General features: G+C 46.7%; 1 protein-coding gene across 3 annotated transcripts in view; it reads right to left on the minus strand.

Moving 5' to 3' along the window:
- LOC147618396 (protein ENHANCED DISEASE RESISTANCE 2-like) overlaps positions 1–21,479 on the minus strand; it is a 42,964-nt gene extending 21,485 nt beyond the window's left edge. For 2 of the 3 annotated variants that reach the window (XR_015262117.1, XM_086774823.1), the window contains exons 1-5: positions 20,572–21,477; positions 20,401–20,475; positions 18,571–18,624; positions 18,388–18,453; positions 18,114–18,220 (exon numbers count right to left, since the gene is read on the minus strand). Coding sequence is in view for 2 of the 3 variants with exons in the window: in XM_086774823.1 (XP_086630949.1) it covers positions 18,114–18,220; positions 18,388–18,453; positions 18,571–18,624; positions 20,401–20,475; positions 20,572–20,832 (563 nt within the window). In the remaining variant the exon portion in view is untranslated. Of the gene's footprint in view, positions 1–18,113; positions 18,221–18,387; positions 18,454–18,570; positions 18,625–20,400; positions 20,476–20,571 lie in introns of all 3 variants that reach the window. The other variant, XM_086774822.1, reaches the window with a different exon arrangement.
- Positions 21,480–23,040: the final 1,561 nt, after the last annotated feature.

Consider the following 23,040-nt stretch of genomic DNA (forward strand, 5'->3'; position numbering starts at 1 on the left):
CAGAAGTGAAGAGAGGCCAGCAGCCCACAGTGTGAAACGACCACTTAAAAAGAGCATTAAATGCTAATTAAACAAGTCATTGGGGTTTATTTGGCTGGCCGACTAGAGGCTCTTGAGGGTATAAAACCTAGCCAAGAAAACGATTCATTCACAAGGGGCTGAAGCTTCCAAGGGCCAGGACAGCCAAGGGGAAGACTTCAACCAAGGTGGAAAGTGCAGGTCAAGATTGTTCTCTTTATTTTTTTGCTTTACATCATTCTAATAAAGCAAATACACCATTCGTGGTGGGGACCCTACATAGGGTATTTGGGACCCAATATTATGTCCTCTCTCTCTCTCTCTTGGCAGACAGGAGGCCGAGCCATGATGTACCTAGACAGAGGACCCTGACAGATTTCTTCGGCACCAGCACCAGCAACCCAGCCCACACCTCTCCTGATACCTCCTCCATTGGGCCATCAGAGCACGGACCACGCTCCCAAGGAGTCACCACTGATAGAGCAGTTATCTTATGTCGTGCTCGTCAGCCACGCCCACCAGGATCCTGTCAGAATACGCAGCGGAGATGATGACCAGATCAGGGAACACAAAAGCAAAAAACACATGCAGAAAAACAGCACAAGAGAGAGATAGATGTAGGCGTGTAACTCTGCTCTGATATACACAAGAAGATCCCGGTATGATACACAAGTGGTATGGGGGCTGGGGGCCTATTTATATGCCCCCAGATGAGCAGTCGGCCTACTGAAAAAGGCTCCACGACTGCATCATCAGTCGGCCAGCACCATGCATCCAGTCGGCCAGCACTGAGGGTCCACGACTGCATCAAGTACAGTCGGCCAGCACCTGTACACACATCCTGATGTAGTCGGCTAGCAAATGGATCCTCCTGCCAACTCAGAGCTGCCTCCCAAGCCACAGAAAAAATGGGAAAAATAGGGAAAAATGCGGAGAGTGGGGAAAAATGATAAAACACCTCATAAGGGCAGGCACACCCACAACAAAGGCCCTGGTGTATAAAAACTAGACAGGAGATGACTTCTAACACCCCCTCTCAGCTCCTGGCTGTGAAACCAACCACAGGGAGCTGGGGTGCCGCCTGAGCAAATCCAGAGAGAGCGACTTCGTGAGAGGTCCACCGTACTGTCCTCCGTCGAACAGAACTCTGGCAGGATGTCATCAGCAACGATCTGTTCACGAACAAAGTGCCTCTGGATGACCATGGGTTCCTCCAGTGGAAGCCCAAACCTGCAATGCAACCTCTGCATCCTCACCACCTCACAAGCAGCATCACATGCAGCCCGGTACTCTGCCTCTGTCTGCGACAAGGCAAAAGATGACTGCCTCTTACTGCTCCGAAAAACTGCTCCTGGGCTTGAAGTAGATCTCCTCGTGTTCGGATCTCCTCCCCAAACCGAGTCACTCCAACCGTGGAGTCAGACTCCATCCAACAATCCCCCTCCTGTGTACAAGAGTCCATGATCCTTCGCATGTCGTAGAAACCACAGGAAACACAATCCTGCCTCCCAAAGAGTCATCCGCAACCATGAGCTCAACTGCCTCATCAGGAAGCTCCCGTCCAATCTGGTGTCCATCAACCAGATCAATGAACCATCCTGCTTCTGAGTCAAAGAGGCATCACACTGCTCACAAGGATCAACACCTCTTACGGTGCAAAAACAAGTCTTGGAGACCTGATGAAGACCACACAAGGCCTTCTGAAACCTGTCAACCACCCCCTCTGAATCCGGAACCACAAAGCCTGGAGAAACCACCTCCTTCTGCAAGTAATCACCTGCCACCTGCCTGGCTTTTCGAAAGGTCCCCGTGGAAAGAACATCCTCCTCACTGGAGGTTCTTTGTCCCAAACACGACGAGACATCAGAGCATAAGTGACCTATTCAGTTTCCTCTAACTCACGAACACAAGAACCACCAACATCAGTACTGGAGAGTTCCTGCCAACTGCTACCATCTACTGGTAAGCTATCCACCATCTGGTCCCGGAAAGCCTGTACCTGCAGCATATCCACACACAAGTGGCCATTACCAGAGTGCCACTCATCACAAACCTGAGGACCTGGGAGAGAGAGTGCTGAAAGCTTGTAAACTCCATTCTCCACTCCGCCTTCCCAAACCACCTGGCCTGTTGCTTTGTCCCGGAGAGCAACAAAATGCTCATCAAACTCCACCCGTACGCCAGTCTTGCAAACCTGATGCACTGACAACAGATGAAAACCAAGTGCCGGAACATACAACACCTGGGAGGAATGCTTCCCCCCTTTGCCACCATCGGGAACTATCTCCATCCTGCCCTCACTGTGAACTGGGATAGTGGATGTATCCCCAGTAAGAATATGACCAGAAAGCCTGCAGAGATCCTGTAAACCGGAACGGGAAGGAGTCATGTGCCTGGAAGCACCACTATCGAGAATCCACTCTCGAGTATCCGTTGCGGAGAGTCCTCCAATCTCCTCCCTGCCTGAAGAAAATGAAGCATCGGTGTCCATCACCTCCAGGTGCACAAAAGCCGGAGTCTTCATGATTGCTGTTGAGGAGTCTTCACCCTTCTCGGTCTTCCGCTTGGGACACTGCCTCCAATAGTGGCCTTTCTCGCCACAATCATTACAGGTCCTCTCTGCCTTCAGTTTCTCGCGGTCAACGTCGGACTTCTTCTCAGAAGACTACTTGAAGAAGGGACGTCCGAGCGTGTGGGAGATGATGTAGAGGCTGCCCAGACTCGCTGAGAAGTTCCGGAAGATGGTCCAGCACTCTGTATGGGGCTGGAAACAGCAGAAACAGGGGCTGAAACAGTAGCAACAACAGGCTGAATCGCTGCCGAAGTCACCGGAGGCACGGGGGGTGATGAAGTGCCTGATGGGAGCAAAGAAAATTCACCGATATCGGGCGGAAATGGATCAAATCCTCAGAAAATTGCATGGGTGAAGAGGAATCAAATCCAAAGAGGGTCTCATCAAAGCGAGCATCACGAGATATATTGATGTTCTCCAACGCAGGAGATCCCAAAAGCAATATCCTTTCGACTTCGAACTATATCCCGTAAAGATCATCCTCTTCGACTTCGGGGCTTCGACTTCGGGGAAAGTGTAGTCCTCTTTTGACCTGGCACATGTACAAACGCAACACAACCGAAAACTCGTAAGTGTGAGACGGAGGGCTTATGTCCAGAAAACGCCTCCTCTGGTGTCTTCCCATCGACCGCCTTTGTGAGAGAGCGATTGATGAGATAAACTGAGGTAGCCACAACTTCACCCCAAAAAGAGGGAGGAAGACTCGCATGATGCAAGAGGGATCGAGCCATCTCCTTCACTGTTCGGTTCTTCCGCTCCACTACTCCATTTTGCTGAGGAGTATAAGGAACAGTCGTCTGCCCGCTGGATGCCTTTAGAAGTAAGAAACTCATCAAAAGGTTCAAACTCACCACCATTGTCAGTTCGTAAGAATGAAACTTTGCTTTGAGATTGGTTCTCAACCATTGGAAGCCAAGACCTGAAATTGGCAAATGCATCAGATTTGCGTGCCAAGAAACACACCCATACCTTCCGTGTGAAGTCATCCACCAAGAGCATATAATAACGGGCCCCGCCAAGGGACTCAACCTCCGTAGGGCCAGCCAAGTCTGCATGGATCAACTCAAGTCTCCGAGTAGCTCTCTGTGTAGCCTCTTTTGGAAAGGACTCCCTGTGATGTTTCCCCATCATGCAAGAGGAACAAATGTGTGGGAGAGCTCTCAACTCTGGAAGTCCACTAACAAGTTGCTTGGAATGAAGCTTTTGCAAAGCGGCAATAGGCACATGACCAAAACGTGAATGCCACAAAGAAGTATCTACAATAGAAACTAAGGCATGGGAGGGAGAGAAAAGCTGATGAAGATGAGATTCCAAGGAAGAAATCTGAGAAGAGAAGTTGGTGATCTTGTAGAGGCCTTCATCATGAACACCATTACCCACAACCGTAAGAGTCCTCCGATCAATCACCTCAATCACCTCATCATCGAAATAAATGCCAAGTCCCTTCCAAGCAGCCATGTTCACTGAAAACAAATTCTTCGAAATACGTGGCACATGTAAAACATCATGTAAAGTAGCAGAGGAACCAAAAGAAATGTTACCAACTCCATGGACAGGTAAGGAGGAGTCATCTCCAATGCGTACAGAAGAAGAAAGTAGCTTGTAATCCTCCATAATGTGGGAATGTTTGGTCATGTGCCGAAGCACCGCTATCACCAATCCACTCAATTTCTTCATGTGTGGCACTCACCTCTGCATCAGAAGTGATCTCTGTGACCACAAGGAAGGAATCCTGTGAAGAAACGGGAGAATCTGTAACTACTATGTATGCCACTTTGGCATTGCCCTCCTCTGGAACCTTGTCCTTGCCTTTGTCCTTGGAATCTTTGTCAACATCTTTGGAGGTGTCCTTGGCTTTGTACTTGGCTTTGGCGGCTTGGGAATCATTACGCTTTGCAAAACACTGAGCCTCCGTATGGCCAGGCCTGCCACAATAGGCACACTCCTCTTCTTTGGAACCTTTGGATTCCTTAGAATCCTTGCTTTTGCCCTTCTCGCTTTTGTTGTTGCTACCTCCTTTGAACTTGCCCTTACTTTGGGCAGCAAAAGCAGAATCTGTCTTCCCTTTATGGATCGGGTTGTTGATCGAGCTCCCATACTCCTCAAGCTGCCTCTTGATCCTTGTGAATTCCCCAATCTTATCAATGATATTATTTGAGTCACTGATGGTAATCTTCTCAAGATCCGCCTCCAACTTAGCAATCTTCACGGAAGATACTCTCCTGAACCTCCTCTGAATCTCATTCCACATCTGACTAGCATCACTCCGGGAAGATATGAATTGTGCATGGATAGATGGTGTCATACAATGGATGATGATGAGACGGGCCCGTGCATCCAGATGAAACCGATCCCGTGTTGGAGGAGAATGACTCAAACACAAGAGCTTGCAGCCAAGGAAGTGCAGAGGAGATAGAGAAGAGTGAGAGTGAGAGAGAGAGAGAGAACTCACACAATGCTCAAGAATATCTTGATTGTCTTATTGAGGCTCAAGGGAGACCTCGTATTTATAGTGATACAAGGGTATGGGCGGGCGCCCAACTTATGGGGCGCCCGGCGGACCAAATACAAAGAATGCCGTTACAAGGCCCAAATGGGGGCCAAATGTACAAGTAAATATATGGCCGCGAAGCTCTCGAAAAGAGCTACGCGATGATCAAGGTCCGGAGGCGAAACTGGGACTTTATTCCCAACAACCTCCCACTTAAAGGGCCAGTGAAGCTCCTCTAAGCTATGTAACTCCCACCCGCTGTAGACACATATCAAGCTGTGCTTTTGGCAAACTTTTGGTGAGAGCATCTGCAGGGTTCTCATGAGTGCCAATCTTGACCAAACTGACCAAACCATCATCTAGCACCTGTCTGATGAAGTGGTACCGTACATCAATGTGTTTGGTACGAGCATGAAACATGGCATTCTTAGCCAGGTATATGGCACTCTGGCTATCACAACCAAGGACCGGAGCCCTCTCTGGCAATCCAAACTCTGTGACAAGGCGTGCTAACCAAATGGCCTCCTTAGAAGCCTCTGTGACGGAGATGTACTCGGCCTCAGTAGTAGAAAGTGCTACTATCCTCTGGAGTCTAGAGCACCAAGAAACAGCACCACCTGCAAGAGTATAGATGTACCCACTAGTAGACTTGCGGGTATCAGAATCACCTGCCATGTCTGAATCACAATAACCCTGCACCTCAAGTGGACCTTTACCATACATAAGGCATTTCTTCTGTGTCCCCTTCAAGTACCTCAAAATAGACTTTATAGCATCCCAATGTGCTTTGCCCGGGTTGGACATAAAACGACTGACTACTCCCACTGAATGAGCAATGTCTGGCCGTGTAGCAACCATAGCATACATAAGAGACCCACAAGCAGAAGCATAAGGAATCCCACGCATAGTACTGGCTGCATCATCATCTTTTGGGCAATCATCCTTGGATAGTTTAACATAGGGCTGCAATGGAGCACCCAAAGGCTTAGAATCAGCCATGTTAAATCTATCAAGGACTTTCTGGATATACTTCTCCTGTGAGAGGAAAAGCAACTTCTGTGCTCTGTCCCGTCTAATCCGAAGACCCAAAATATGTTCAGCTGAACCCAAGTCCTTCATAGCAAAAGCTGACTTCAGCTGGTCCTTAAGAGCTTCCAAAATGCTCTTATTCTTCCCTGCAAGAAGCATGTCATCAACATACAGCACAAGTATCACTGGGCTGCCATCTGCATCAGTTTTAGTATACAAGCAATGATCTGCATGGCTACGATTAAACTTTTGGTTAAGCATGAAAGCATCAAACTTTTTGTACCACTGCCTCGGGGCTTGTTTCAGCCCATAGAGACTACGCTTCAGCTTACAAACCAGATGTTCTTTGCCAGGAATGACAAAGCCTTCAGGCTGCTTCATATACAGCTCTTCATCTAAATCACCATGTAAGAAAGCTGTCTTTACATCCATCTGATACAGTTCTAAATCCAAAACAGCAGTGAGAGCAAACAAAACACGAAGGGTGGTCATTTTGACCACAGGGGAGAAGACCTCCTGAAAATCAATCCCTTCCTTCTGAGCATAGCCCTTAGCAACAAGGCGGGCTTTATACTTAGGCTGGCCGTCAACTGTCTTGACTTTGTACACCCACTTGTTAGGAATAGCCTTCCTTCCTTTGGGCAACTCAACCAAGTCCCAAGTGTCATTTGCATGTAGAGACTTAATCTCCTCCTGCATAGCATGCTCCCACTTGTTTCGGAGTTCACAAGACTTAGCCTCTTTGAAAGTAAGAGGCTCACCCTCATCTGTAAGCAAAACATGTTGTAAAGAGGGATCAAAACGCTGAGGTTCCCTCCGAAAACGAGTAGACCTCCGTACCCAATGATCATTGGCTGGTTGGGGGTCAATATCGGGAGGAATCATAATTTCAGCATCAAAAGGCTGCGGGTTTTCACGAACAGCCTGATTTTCAGCATATAGGGGTTGCTGCCCTACACCTCCAGGAGCATGAAGCGGCTGTCCAACCTCTTCTGGCTCAAATATCACGGACTCATTATGTTCAGCCCTTTGTGAAGCATCCTGGGGCTCATTTTCAGCATCAATGGGTGGCTGCCCTTGCTGAAATTTGACCTTTTTCTGATCACCATGAGAGGCACAAACATTACGGAGCAGCTTTGCCTCATAAAATACATCATCCCGGCTGCGAACCACTTTGTTGGTTGATGGCAACCACACACGGTAGCCCATCTCACCTTCATCACCGTAGCCAACGAAGGTGCCCTTCTCGGACTTAGCATCAAGCTTGTTCCGGTCTTCCTTGCGGATATGCACATATGCATCACAACCAAAGATGCGTAAGTGGGCATATGAGGACGGTTTGCCAGACCAAACCTCCTCAGGGATTCCACCTTTCAAAGCTGTGTGTGGAGATCGATTGCAAACATGAACTGCAGTTTTCAAGGCTTCTCCCCAAAAATCCTGAGAGAGATTAGCTGTGGACAGCATGCATCGAACTCTTTCACACAGTGTACGATTATACCTTTCAGCCACACCATTTGAAGAGGGGCTATAGGGGGGTGTAAGTTCCCTCTTAATGCCATTATCATCACAAAATTTCTGAAATTTAGTACTAACAAACTCACCCCCATTGTCAGTGCGTAAGCATTTAATCTTCACTCCTGTTTGAGTATGAACAAATGCATAAAACTTTTGAAATGCAGCAAAAGCATCATCCTTAGATTTCAACAAAGTGATCCATACTTTTCGTGAGTGATCATCCACAAAAGACACAAAGTACTTTGAACCACCTTTAGATTTAATGGGCATGCTGCATATGTCAGAGTGGACCAAGTCCAACTTTTCAGCCTTGCGAGAGGCACGAGAGGAGTAAGAACTCCTATTCTGTTTCCCATACAAGCAATCATTACAAAAATCAAGCTTGCTTCCTTTTGCATCAAACTTGTTCAAGGAGGACAAAATGGAGAGACCCTTATGGCTCATGTGGCCAAGTCTCTTATGCCAAAGCTCCATGTGGGAGCGTACCTCTGCAAAAGCAATAAACTTACCAGACAAAGCCTGACCATGAAGGCTATATAATGTTCCTTTCTTGCATCCTTTTGAAATCAGCCTTGTGCCTTTGGTCAATTTCCATGTGCCATTTCCAAATATGGCCGTGTATCCCAAGGCATCAAGCTGGCCCACAGACAGGAGACTGGTTTTCAAACCAGGCACATACCTCACATTTGGCAGCACAAACTCACTACCATCCTGCAAAGTCAAATTCACGGTGCCCATACCTTCAATATTGCAAGCATGATCATTCCCCAAGAACACCTTTCCTCGGGAGCCTGCAGTGAAAGTTGCAAAACACTCCTTGATAGGAGTTACATGAAAAGAGGCACCCGTGTCAATAATCCAAGTCTGTGAAAGCACATCAGATTCATACATCAAGGCATGAATAACATCTGGTTCTGTGACATGCAAGTTATGAACATCAAGAGCATTAGCAGAAAAAACACATAGCACATCATCTGAGTCAGACAGTTCCTCTATGACAACACCAGAGGCCACATTGGCCTTTCTCTTGTCCTTTTCGAACTCTTCTGCTTTGCTGGAATTACTCTCTTTTTCCTTCTTTTTGTCATTTGAATGACTGGATTTCTTCTTCCGGTCTTGCTCCATCTTGTAAAACTTGCAATCTGGCTTCTTGTGGCCTTTACGACCACACTGGTAGCATGTAACATCAGATTGCTGGCCCTTGCTCTTGCTTCTACCCTTTGAATTGGTAGTAGTATTTCCCCGCTTGGTCGTCCTCCCTCGTGAGACATTTGCAGAACCGCTAGTCTCTGAGGTCTTCCTCCGGATATCTTCATTGAGAATAGCACCCCTGACTCCATCAAAAGTTAGGTTGGGATTTGTCCCAAGTGACACCACAAGTGTTTCCCAAGAGTCAGGCAAAGTAGTGAGCAAAAAGATAGCTTTCAACTTATCATCAAAAGCAGGCAATCCAGAATCCTGCATCTGATTAAGCACCCCTGTGAAAGTAGTAATATGCTCTACTGCATTCTTAGAATCATCAAGTTGCATATTCATGAGTTTCCTGATGAGATGTACCTGGTTCACTGGCGTGGTGATCTCATAGGTGCTTCTCAGCTTCTCCCAAACGGCATAGGCTGTTGTCAGCCCTTTGAGGTCTACAAGAACCTCATCAGCAACAGCCATCTGGAGATAGGCAACGGCCTTTCTGTTCAGGATTCCCCATTCATCATCTGTCATAGCAGCGGGTTTGAACTGCTCAAGTGCAGTATCACATTCCCGCAGATAGAGGATATTCTGAATCCTCACCTTCCAAAGATCAAACCCAGTGCCTGCAAACTTCTTAATCTCTAGTAGACCCTTAAGATCACTTGTAGACGCCATGACTTATCAAACTGACACTTCAGAAAGTAAGCAATAGCAAGATGTTATGTACCAGATATGGGTTGAATGTAGGATGCTCGTAGATTGATGAAACAACTTCAAGTGAAGGAGACGGCGGAAGAGTATCACCGAATGTCGATGTAAACCCGAGGGGCAGTATGTTGCTGTCTTTTGAGGGTTGCTCGAAGATCCTGGCTGCTGGAGGCGACGTCGGCTGCTGCTAGTGGCCGTGGGGCTGCTGGCTGCAGCCCGGACTGCTTGCTGGTGGCCTTGGGGCTGCTGGCTGCAGCGTTGGCTGCTGCTGGTGGTCGTGGGGCTGCTGGCTGCAGCCCTAGCTGCTGCTGGTGGTCGTGGGGCTGCTGGCAGCAGCGTTGGCTGCTGCTGATGGCAGCCGTACAGAAGGCAGAGAACAAGGCAGCAAAACGCTGCTGATTGCAGCAGCGCAGCAGCAGAAACGCAGCAAAGGGGGGCAGCAAGGGAGAGGAAAAACGCAGCAGAAGGGGGGCAGCAAGGGAGAGGAAAAACGCAGCAGAAGGGCAGCAGGGGTGGAGCAGAAAACGCAGGAGAGGGAAGAGCAAGAAAAACAGCAAAACAGTCTCCTGCGTTAAAAAAAAGAGAGCAGCACTCTAAAAAAAACGCACCAGATTGATGATAGAAGGGAGGTGTTTGACGCAAAAAACGCAGACGATCCCGTAGTCAATTGGTGGAAGACACCTCTAACTCCATAGCTTCTGCATACAGCTTCCCTCCATGGCTCTGATACCAGTTGTTGGAGGAGAATGACTCAAACACGAGCTTGCAGCCAAGGAAGTGCAGAGGAGATAGAGAAGAGTGAGAGTGAGAGAGAGAGAGAGAACTCACACAATGCTCAAGAATATCTTGATTGTCTTATTGAGGCTCAAGGGAGACCTCGTATTTATAGTGATACAAGGGTATGGGCGGGCGCCCAACTTATGGGACGCCCGGCGGACCAAATACAAAGAATGCCGTTACAAGGCCCAAATGGGGGCCAAATGTACAAGTAAATATATGGCCGCGAAGCTCTCGAAAAGAGCTACGCGATGATCAAGGTCCGGAGGCGAAACTGGGACTTTATTCCCAACATCCCGTCAAGTGGGAAAGACTCTGTTGGACACCCACACGCTTAATAGCACAACTTTAAAACCACAAATTTGAAATGGACAACTTAAAACAACTTGAAATTTAAATGAAATGAAATGGAAAGATGGACACCAGCACTGGGGCCGGAACGGGCCGACCCCCCCCCTCAATATATCATATATTTATTGGGAGTATTTAATAAATACAATGCTCCATGGGTTCCAAGAACCAGATAATGTCCATGTACATATGAAAACAGTACCAAACAAATAGGCTCGAAGTTCGATGTAGAAAACTCGAAGCAGAACGACCACTAGTGTGGTCCAATCTCTACGGTCCTGTGCTTTCACTGGACTCCGCGGAGAGCGCCTCACTGGTGTTCCGAGACCACGCACAAACAGGCGCTCTCGTACTAACGCCTGGCTCTCCCGATCTCAGCACCTTTGGACCGAGATTCGCCAATATAGCTTGGACAACCCGGCACCGAACGGGTGTGGCCGTAGAGGGATGAATCCCTTATCAGATTTAAACATAAAATGCTTTACTCAAATCTGAAAATCACTTACTTGTAGATGGTTGATAGAAGACCAAAACTTGTGGTGTTTGCATAGAATATGAAGCCACCCTTGTTGAAGAAAGAGTTACCTCGTGTAGAACTAACAAGACAAGCACCACCACGAAGGGTACAGCCGCCTGCTGTGAGAGAAGAAGTATCCACTTGCAAGAAGGATAGAGACCTGGCTGCTGTGTGGAGGAGCAACCTGCTATGAAGAGAGATGCAGCCTGGCTACAACAAGTGCAGCCACCTTGTAGAAGGCACAGCCTCCTGTATGGAGAAGGGATCGCCTGCTTGGGAGGAGAAGTAGGCGCCTGCAGGAGAAGAGGAGTAGCCCACTGAAGTTGGTCACACAGTCGCCTGCAGAAAGAAGGCAGCGTAGCCTTGTTATGAGGGTGGAGCTGGTGCAGTCGTTTGCTGGAAGTGGGCACACATCCACCTGCAAGGGGCAGCGCAGCCTTGCTAGAGATGAAACACACAGCCGCCTGTAGAGTAGACAGCCGTCAGCCTTATGGTGCAGCTTGAGAGATAGACAGCTGCCTGTGAAGAGCAGCAACGTAGCCTGCACAACCTGTATGGAGGATGGAGCGCAGCCTAAGGAGAAAGACCGCCTGAGGACAGAATTCGTGCAGTAGTAAAGGGAGAGATGGCAGCCGCTTGTATGGGTGGTGAAGCAGCCGCCAGGTGCTGTAGACGAAAGAGCCGCCAGCCAAGGTGATCGCCGGTTGATGAATTCAACGCTAGATGGAAGCGATGGATGCCCACGCTTGAAGGAGAGAAAACGATTGATGCTTCACGCTTCATAGATGAAGCCTTTTTTATAAAATTAATGTGGAGTTAACTTTGGTGATACCCACGCATGCATGTGGGGAACTAGTGGGGGTAGGTGACCATGCCCACCCCCACACTCACTTAAAAGTGGGGCTCCCCACCTTGGCCCCTAAGTGGGTGCCCAAAGGGGGTGCCCACTTTTAAATAAATGTGAACACCTAACCTTATAAAACAAAGGGGTTAGAATAAAATATTAAAACAACATGTGTAACATACTTACCACCTGTTCACATGCACTAAAACTCGTCAGAATACAGAGCAGACTTCACGACTCACTGGCAGGCGTCCCCGCTCAGTAAGTAACACGTCAAGCAGGCAAACACACAAATACATGTCATGCGAAAACAATTTCAAACATGCAAAATATACGTGCATGTGCAAATAGTAACATGGACATATCTCCCGTTCATGGAACAAGTACAAAATATCTGTCGGCACAAAACTGGCACGACATAAAACATAAAAACCTGGTCTTCCTATGGAGTGACAGTCCCATAGGTAAGACACAGTTCCAGGCACGAGTCTCCCTATGGTGTGACAGTCCCATAGGCAAAACACGGCACGAATACTGGCTCTTCCATGGCGTGACAATCCCATGGGTCGAACACAATCCAAGTCATACACGGGTGGCACTGGTCTGGCTCCCGTCCATACGACACCATCCTGCTAACACACGGGTGGCACCAGTCTGGCTCCCGTCCATGTCAGCAAAATACTGGCCTCTTCACACGAGACACCGGCCTGGCCTCAAGTGAACGAGACGCAAAAACTGGAGATGGACCAAATGGTCGGTTAGAGACACCGGCCTGGCCTCAAGTGAACGAGACGCAAAAACTGGAGATGGACCAAATGGTCGGTTAGCCGACCATTTGGTCCATCTCCAGTTTTTGCGTCTCGTTCACTTGAGGCCAGGCCGGTGTCTCGTGTGAAGAGGCCAGTATTTTGCTGACATGGACGGGAGCCAGACTGGTGCCACCCGTGTGTTAGCAGGATGGTGTCGTATGGACGGGAGCCAGACCAGTGCCAGCCGTGTATGACCTGGACTGTGTTCGACCCATGGGATTGTCACGCCATGGAAGAGCCAGTATTCGTGCCGTGTTTTGCCTATGGGACTGTCACACCATAGGGAGACTCGTGCCTGGAACTGTGTCTTACCTATGGGACTGTCACTCCATAGGAAGACCAGGTTTTTATGTTTTATGTCGTGCCAGTTTTGTGCCGACAGATATTTTGTACTTGTTCCATGAACGGGATATATGTCCATGTTACTATTTGCACATGCACACATATTTTGCATGTTTGAAACTGTTTTCGCATGACATGTATTTGTGTGTTTGCCTGCTTGACGTGTTACTTACTGAGCGGGGACGCCTGCCAGTGAGTCGTGAAGTCTGCTCTGTATTCTGACGAGTTTTAGTGCATGTGAACAGGTGGTAAGTATGTTACACATGTTGTTTTAATATTTTATTCTAACCCCTTTGTTTTATAAGGTTAGGTGTTCACATTTATTTAAAAGTGGGCACCCCCTTTGGGCACCCACTTAGGGGCCAAGGTGGGGAGCCCCACTTTTAAGTGAGTGTGGGGGTGGGCATGGTCACCTACCCCCACTAGTTCCCCACATGCATGCGTGGGTATCACCAAAGTTAACTCCACATTAATTTTATTAAAAAAGGCTTCATCTATGAAGCGTGAAGCATCAATCGTTTTCTCTCCTTCAAGCGTGGGCATCCATCGCTTCCATCTAGCGTTGAATTCATCAACCGGCGATCACCTTGGCTGGCGGCTCTTTCGTCTACAGCACCTGGCGGCTGCTTCACCACCCATACAAGCGGCTGCCATCTCTCCCTTTACTACTGCACGAATACTGGCTCTTCCATGGCGTGACAATCCCATGGGTCGAACACAGTCCAGGTCATACACGGGTGGCACTGGTCTGGCTCCCGTCCATACGACACCATCCTGCTAACACACGGGTGGCACCAGTCTGGCTCCCGTCCATGTCAGCAAAATACTGGCCTCTTCACACGAGACACCGGCCTGGCCTCAAGTGAACGAGACGCAAAAACTGGAGATGGACCAAATGGTCGGCCAATTGGTGACACCAGAACTCCACGAAACGCGGGATCCACCAAGTGAGGAGTAGTGACAGAGGGCCACACACCTGCTCCTTCAAGAAGCAATTGCGTATAAAACGACCTAGTATGGTAGTTGGTAGCAGTCAGCTTCATGGAATCACTCACTTGAGGGGGTGAATAGGATGGCACATGGGAAGGGGTTGGGATGAGGGTTTGTGGGAGGGGAGAAACAAGAGAAGTGGTGGTGGTGAGGAATATGGAAGGAAAAGAAGCAGGAATCTAGGAATAAGGTAGAGAAACAGGAAGCTGGGAAGAAGATCCTTGTGAATTTGGGGCTTGGGATCGAGGAGAAGAAAAGAGAATCCCCGAGTAAGAAGAATGACTATGACCAAAAGCCATATCTCCGATAATGCAGCAGAATCCTCCTCTTCAACAGAGCTGATCAGAAAATCAGCAAACTCCTCCTCGAAAGCTAAGTGCAGCAAAGAGAAAGGAAGGAGAAGCAGGGATGGGAGGGTGGGAAACCAAAAGGAGAGGTAAGAAATGACTCCCCTGGGTTAAAACCCTGTTGTAGCACCAAAATACAGGGCTAAGATCTGAAAACACAGATCTCAGTCTGGAAACGCAGCACCTCTGTGCAAAACGCAGCTCCTCAACAGAAAACGCAGCTCCTCAGTGGAAAACGCACCTCCTCAATGGAAAACACAGGTCCACAGCAGAAAACGCAGCTCCTTTGAAGATGTAGATGCGGTGGATCTTTGCCTACAACAGTAGATGTAGAAAACGCAGGTCCCTTTGCAACACTGATACCATGAAAGAATGGCTGTAAAACAGAAAAAACAGCAAATAGAACTTGCAAAGAAGCACATGTGCAAAAGAACTGAAGTAGAAAACTTGTTATCTGTTGAAGCAGAGCACCAGGGCTGCCCGTAGGTGCATACAACCAACAGCAATAGCTGAATAATGATGTGCTAATGATGCTAACCCAAGCCACCTATTTATAGGTTGGACAAGAGCTAGTCGGCCAACATAACAACAATGGGCTGGCCGACTATGCAAAAAATACTAGAATAATGTCTAAAAAATAGACAAAAATAGCAAAAAAATATCTAAAATAAGATGAATGCATGGCCTCATAAATCTGGCCAGATACAGCATGAAATATGCACATATATGCCCAATCTAGAGATGATAATGCCAACAGCCCATTTGTTAATTCAGCATTGGTACCCGATTGGCGGGATCCCTAGGACCATAGTGTCAGACCGAGATGCCAAGTTTACCAATCATTTTTGGAGGGCATTGTTTGATAACTTTGGTACTATATTGAATTTTTCCAGTGCATTTCACCCACAGACTGATGGCCAGACAAAAATCTACGACCAGTTGGCCTTTGATGTGCTAAAGTGTTATGTCCACGGTCAACAAGGTAAGTGGAAATCGTATTTGTCTTTAGTTCAAGCTGTTTTGAATGATTCCTTTTCTTCAGCTATTGGCAGGACTCCATATGAAGCAACGTTTGGAAGACCATTCAAGTCGCTATTGACCAGAACCTCGTCTTCAGTACTTGAAGCGAACAGAATGACGAAGTCTTACTAGGAGATTTTGGAGTTAGTGAACGACAAGTTGGCTAAAGCACAGGAGACCTACACTCGATAGGCCAACAAAGACCAAAGGGATATGAAGTTCTCGGAAGGAGATTGGGTTTATCTTTGGATTATGAAGCAAAGACTAAAACAGGTGGACAAGCGATGCCCAAAGCTAAAGCTATCATTCACGAGCTTCGGACCTTTTCCCATCCAGAGAAAGATTAACGAGCTTTCAATGAAGTTAAAGCTACCTCCAAGCTGGACTATGCATGATGTGTTCGATGTCAGTTAGCTAAAACCATATGCATGTCCAATCCCTTTAGAAGTGAAAGGCGATGCGGAACCAATATGATTGACGAAGCTGAAGTGATAGTTCCAGAACAGATCCTTTTGCACCGCTTCAAGCATGGCTCCGGCCGAAGACAAAGACAGTTCGTCACAAAGTTTCGGGACCAAGAGACCCACGAAACGGTTTGGCTTGACAAAGAATTCTTTGACGACTATCCGGCTTTATTGACGGACTATTTGGAGGCTATGCAGCTTCCGTCAAATTAAGCAGAAGGGGATGTCACGTGCATCCCGCACTTGGATGCCACGTGGACATATCTGAACAAGAAGGTGCAGGATCAAAAGTGGAAACTGGTCCCATGTGAGCCTAGTCCGAGGCGAGTTAGCCACGGTTCCACTCTATGCGTCCGAGGTCAAGTGTGCAATGTCTGCACATGAAGCAGTGCCAGTCCATGCTGTGAGTCTCCCTCTGGAATGACGTCAAGTGATCTATGTATCTAGTTTGCGACCGGGTGCCGGACATTTGTAGGTGCGTTTAGGTTGCATATAGAAGAGGGGGAAGCCCTTTTGGCTCCCCCCAGAAAAGGAGGTCAAACTCCTTGCATGACTCTTAGGAGGTCTTTAGGACCACCCTAGAGAGGGCCAAGAGGCGCATGCTTGGGCCAGCATGCTGTCGGCCAGCCCCAGGGGAGCCTGGACAGCAAGGCGGCCAGCCTTAGAGCTTGGCCAGCCAGTCTGCCAGCATGGCAGGCCTGGGCAGCTAAGTCGGCCAGCCCCAAAGGCTAGGCCAGACTGTGGGCTAGCCCAATGGGCAGCCTGCGCAGGCTTTACAGCCCATAAAGGGGTGACTGGACAGAAGCGAAGAGAGGCCAGCTGCCCATAGTGTGAAACGACCACTTAAAAAGAGCATCAAATGCTAATTAAACAAGTCCTGGGGGTTTATTTTGCTGGCCGACTAAAGGCTCTTGAGGGTATAAAAACCCAGCCAAGAAAACGATGCTGCCCATATTGTGAAACGACCACTTAAAAAGAGCATTAAATGCTAATTAAACAAGTCGTGGGGGTTTATTTTGCTGGCCGACTAGAGGCTCTTGAGGGTATAAAAACCCAGCCAAGAAAACGATTCATGCATCTCATAATTCACAAGGGGCTGACGCTTCCAAGGGCCAAGACAGCCAAGGGGAAGACTTCAACCAAGGTGGAAAGTGCAGGTCAAGATTGTTCCCTTTATTTTTCTGCTTTACATCATTCTAATAAAGCAAATACACCATTCGTGGTGGGGGGCCTACAGAGGGTATTTGGGACCCAATTCTATGTCTTCTTCTCCCTCCCTCCCTCCCTCCCTCCCTCCCTCCCTCTCTCTCTCTCTCTCTCTCTCTCTCTCTTTTCTGCACATCTACTTCAGTTTTGTGCGTTATATTCGTCATGAAAGATTGCTGAATTCTGAGCATTGAAGTTACTGATCAGACCACGAAGCTTCCGCATGCACATATATATATATATATATATATATATATATATATATATATATATATATATATATATATATATATATATATATATATATATATATATATATTCACTTATGCAGGAGCTCAATAAAGATTGTGGCATCCTATGTATATTTGGGAGTCACTTTCACTAGCCAAATCTTCACCATTCGGCCGGCAACCCAAGCCCATGAGAAGAGGGGATATGCCACTTTGGCCCTTGTGGAGAGACAATGCTTCCAGGCCCACTTCCAAAAGCATGGCACCAAGGGGTGGAACTTTGATACACTCGTGATACCTGCCATGATGTATGGAGCCCCCTCTTGGGAACCAAAGCTTGTGGAGGATCATTGGAGGAGGATGGAGAGATTGCAAGTGATGATGTTCTCCCGCAAGATCCGGAACAAGCCCTACATGGCACATGCCCCGCCCCATCATTTGGAGCATCATCCTTGGGGGTTGATGCCTTCTTCAAAACAGTGACTTTCATTTACTACATCTACAGGTTGTTACCAGCTCCTCCTGAGGATTGCATTGGAGTTCTGTATGCAATTGACTAGCAGAGCAGGGACATGACGGTGTGGTATACCAAGTTTACCCAGCCAGTCCTTTAATGAATAAATAAGGTGTAGGGCATCCCATCAGGCATATTCAAAGTCTAGGAAGCTGAGGACTATAGCTAGCCAACTTACTTGATTTCACCATCAGATGACGATGTGGTCCTCTCATGAAAAGCAGTTCCCTTCGTTTCAAGCCGGAAAACCTGATTGTTTCCATTGACTGGTTGTAGGTGTGGATACTGCCAATATCCCATAAGCAAGTGTTAACTTCACCAAATTAGGTGAAACCGCCAAGCTTGCACTAAATCCCAGCACTTCTTTCAGCAACCTGCCAAAGCTATGGGAGGACAAAACAATCAAGAATAGGATGAAGCACACACTATACCCGAGAGATAGAACTACTCACCTGCTCAATTACTTGTTCGATGGCTTCTTTCCAAGAATTCGCCTCATGCAACTTAAAAGATGCCATCTGCATTCCAATGCACCCAGTGCACTCCATGTGACATGCCATTTGCAAAGTGAATTTGCAAAACCATATTCCAACTAATCTTAACATCTAACTCAAAATCTGAATTTATTAACATACCATAATATGATTTGATTTATCTTTCTTGTTGTATACAGAAAGAACATAAACAACCTGCAAGAAAAAGCAGGATCAGCATGTATACATTTGTACATGTGTCACCGCATGCACCCAGTGTCTATGCTGTGCACACGTGCATTGATTGGATTTAACTTTAGATTAACATACATAATATTATTATTTACACAAACGACAGTCAGGTCTTGTGGATTTTCATGCATGTAAATCTCCATGTAGCAAAGTGCGCACTTTGTTGACTCCCACTTATTCTACCAGAGATGATTGTTGGACGCATAGACTCCAATCACCAAACAGCTGAAGCGTTCTTACTAGATTGGTAATCAAATCCAACAGCCTCTTGCACCCACTTAACTTTAACTTTTGCACTATTAAATGCATCTCTTCCCTTGCCTTCTAATCTTCCCCAATCAAACTGCGTTTTTCGCTGCACAAGCTCCCTGTTGAAAGCCTTTAGCGGTGTGACCAGCCCAAGCTTGAGCAACATCCAATAATCCTTTGATGATCCTCTCTTTTTCTTCTATCTCTCGACAACGGAAATGTTGGATATTGTATGATTAAACCATAAGTCCAATCTCATACATTTTTTATAAGGACACTTTTGATAAGAATAGATGCTAGTCTATTTCTGGCACATTCTTTGATAATAATAGAAAAGTTATTTCTCTTCTTGTAATGTGCACTTCGCCAAGATGCTCTCTCGATTGAAGCCACCATGTCTGCTGTACTCTTGCCTTTAAACTTCTCCTAGAGGCTTTTCTTCCAAACTCACTTGCATTCACTTCAAGTTCCTTGAGACTGGTACTACAGGTAGGTTATTTGACATTCATTCCATTTTTTCTTAACAAACTCAATCTAAAGTCTATCTTGCATTGTGCCTGGCATCTAGCCTCTCTAGACGCATTATGTCTGCTACCAGTGGCCGATTGCTTCCTCTTTTTCTGGAATTCCAGCTCCCCATCCGTCTACCATTCACATCACTTCACAAACTATAGTCCCTCAGATGTTATTCACTCACGTCATAAGAACACCTTAGCAACATAACTTTCTTTTGCAATTTGTCAGTCTAACAGCAAGCTCCTTGTTGTCATAAATTTTATGGAATAGAAGTTAAATAACATCAACCCTGCACTTTCAACCTGCATTAATAAGATCAGATCGGATTAACATGGAAACTCCCCTTAAAGAGTGAGGTATAAGCATATAATGGGCTACTAAGGCCAGTTCAGCAAAAGACAGAAATGGCCCTCCAGAGCCAACCACAAAGTTCCAGCCTCCCTTTGAATGCTGTTTCCATGAGTGACATTCTAGAATTCGCTAATCAAACCCCCTGCCATTCAAAGTCTATGCTGTCCTGCATGATGACATAGACTTATGAAGACATGGCCAGGCAGGACCCAAAAGCCTGCCTCATTTATAATCAAATGCCATAGCATTCTATGATTCACGACATAAAATGACTATTTATCAAAACCAATTCTCCAACAGTCTAGATTCCCCAAGCATTTCCATGGTTTACACTACTTCCATTCCAAGCTCATGACATCCTTGGTGATTTCACAAACCTATGAAGAGGTGGCCTGACACCACTGGACTATATAGGGATTCGTATCAGTGTGTCTAACACCCGATCACAACAGCAGGCATCAAACACACTCCCCCTCCAAGGAACAGCTCCTGGCCTAATCTCCAAACAATCTCATTGAGCACTGACTGGCAAAACACCTAGCCTTCCTTTTCTCATCATTAACATGTGTTCCTTATTTGTTAAGAAAATTTCCATCTAACAGAAAAACGTTCGATGATAATCACATGGCCATGGTGATGCTCCATCCCTCTGTCTTCAACTCTGCAATTCGCATCAAGGAAAAGCGATCTGATGGGAATCTGCAGAGGTGAAAGACAGACTGATCAAACCATTGGGATCCTAATCTCCAAAAAACACGAGGGCGATGCCATGAAATCTCAAAAGAAAAATCTCACCTCATTGTCTGATGGTTGTTTCTTATAATATGCAAGAAGCCTGGGCTCCAGCACAAAGTAGCGCTTGTGAAAGAACGATCGGCCAATTTTCCGTCTGCCGTACCGCACCATGAAACCCTCCCGTATGATTTTCGGCATCTTTTTCCGTGCCTTTCCAGCACCAGCTCTGACGGAGTTAGGAAAATCCGACAGTGCCTCCTGATTCGCACTGCTGCTCTTGCTGAGCCTTTCCGGCGCTACATCTGCCATCAAAGCTACCATACCGCCGGCATTACCACTCTGGCGATCCTATCTTCAAGCTGCCACACCTTCGGCATTGCTTGCCCAGACATTCCGGGCATTGATTCTGTAGCTATTGTTATCGGCCATCCATGTGTTATTCGGCCATTCACAATTGTTGTACGCAGAAATCCACGGATTGCTGATCGAGAAATCTACCGGTTTTCAATTGGCGTGTTCAGCCTGCTTGTATTCTTCGGCTAGGGTTAGGGTTTTCTTCTGTCAAGGGTGTCTTCTGATGCAGTTAGGTCAGCAGATATGGAGAGTATAAGGAACTTTCAGCGTCTTGGGAGAAAGAGGGAAGGGGATGAAACTGGATCTCCTGTTTTGTCAACAAGCGAGTACTAGAAGATCGTTTTCACTGTATTGGAATGAGCAGGCGAAAAGGGATCGGGCGAGAAACGAGCAGGTTGACAATGCGCCATGGAAGGGGGAAGGTGGAAGGTGAAAGGGATGGAGAAGAAAGTCGAACAGAATTCTGATGAAGTCAGAGATCAGGAAAGCTTGAAGAGGAGGAGGAGAGAGAGAGAGAGAGAGAGAGAGAGCGCGCATGGGCAGAAGTGGAGGAGGAGAAAACAACAAATGGACAGACTTTTTTGCCCAATGCTTTTTGTCTTTAGCCATAGCACTAAACTCACCCATTGGATTACTAATATAATGCATGCCTTCAATGCCCGTCAATGCCCGTCCATGGAGTCAGTGTGTGATGATGATCGTATTCAAATTGTCATAGCAGGTCAAGGCCAGTTAATTACTCAGAGCATGGATGTGATGCCTAATGTTGTGGGTGTGCAACTTAGTAGTAACATACTCACCGTGTCATAGACGCATTGATGCCCCCGACACAAGATGGATGTGTGTATGAGGCACACTATATGTGAGCTTATCTCCTCTGCTACTAACGACCTCCAATGCTGTTACGGTGATCCTCTGTCTTGGCTGAGAAACAAACATCGTGTTTCATTCGTGAAAGAGCTACGAGAATCTAGCTCGAATACCCTTAAGGCAATGTAGATTAATTAGGTGTGCAGATGATGTGCTTCGTTACTTTTGATGTCAACTTTGTTATAGAATTTGAGCTAACTTCTGTGTGAAGCTCCATCTTGAGATTTTTGTTGTCTCCTACAGTTTGATCACCTTCTGTTTGCTCGACCGTCAAAAATTCCTATACACTAAAAATCTCTATTCGTAACATGTTTTGGTTTCCCAAATTGTGATGCAGGAGTGTTCAAACTTATTAAGCCTTTCCCTTAGTGATAGTTTGAAGTCGAATAATTTGTTGCCAGAGGTATGATATCCATTCATTTCCACATCTAGGAGGAGGTTTTTTTGGTGAAAGCAAATCTTAATTTTTTTCTTTCGATAGCTTTTAGTAATTTCCTTCATGATGTCCTTTCTACATTTTGATTTTTAACAAAGAACTCCCGACCTACCCCACGCACACACACATATGTGCATACATCTATTTATACTTACTGCCTCTCCACACACACACACACACACACACACACACACACACATGCATACTCTCCCTCCCTCTCCACACACACACACACACATGCATGCACGTATTCATATTATATTTTCATTAATTTTATTTTACATATTTATCAGAAACCTATTATACTATAAATGTTTCAACATCGTTTTTCTTCTAGGTAAACCTCGTCTTTGCACATTTCACATGTTGTTGTTGGAGGAGACTTTGCCTAAACCAAGGTGTGGTGTCTCTACTACATTACCATTTCAATGACTTATTGCTTGCTCTCTCTCTCTCTCTCTCTCTCTCTCTCTCTCTCTCTCTCTCTCTCTCTCTCTCTCTCTCTCTCTCTCTCTCTCTCTCTCTCTCTCTCTCTCTCTCAATATTGCAGTGTGCCAAGCGGCCCCCCTCCCCCATGGCAAATATCCGGTCTGTAGATCCAAAACTAGGACATCCTACGATGGCACCATGCTACTTCCACTCAGCAATCTGACTTGGTGGACCTAGGTGGCCTCCTAGCAACTACCCTCTTGATTGCCTCGTGGGGTGGTCGATGTTCTACATAGACCACTACCAAGGAGAGGTGTACTAAGGAGCTTTGTACATAACCTCATCTATCACTTAGCTCTATCATTGTACCTAGCTAATGTTATCGTACTCTCTCTCTCTCTCTCTCTCTCTCTCTCTCTCTCTCTCTCTCTCTCTCTCTC

Source organism: Cibotium barometz, chromosome 35 (genome assembly GCF_041138505.1).
Source record: "Cibotium barometz isolate CiBa-2024 chromosome 35, ASM4113850v1, whole genome shotgun sequence".
In the NCBI taxonomy this organism is placed as follows: domain Eukaryota; kingdom Viridiplantae; phylum Streptophyta; class Polypodiopsida; order Cyatheales; family Cibotiaceae; genus Cibotium; species Cibotium barometz.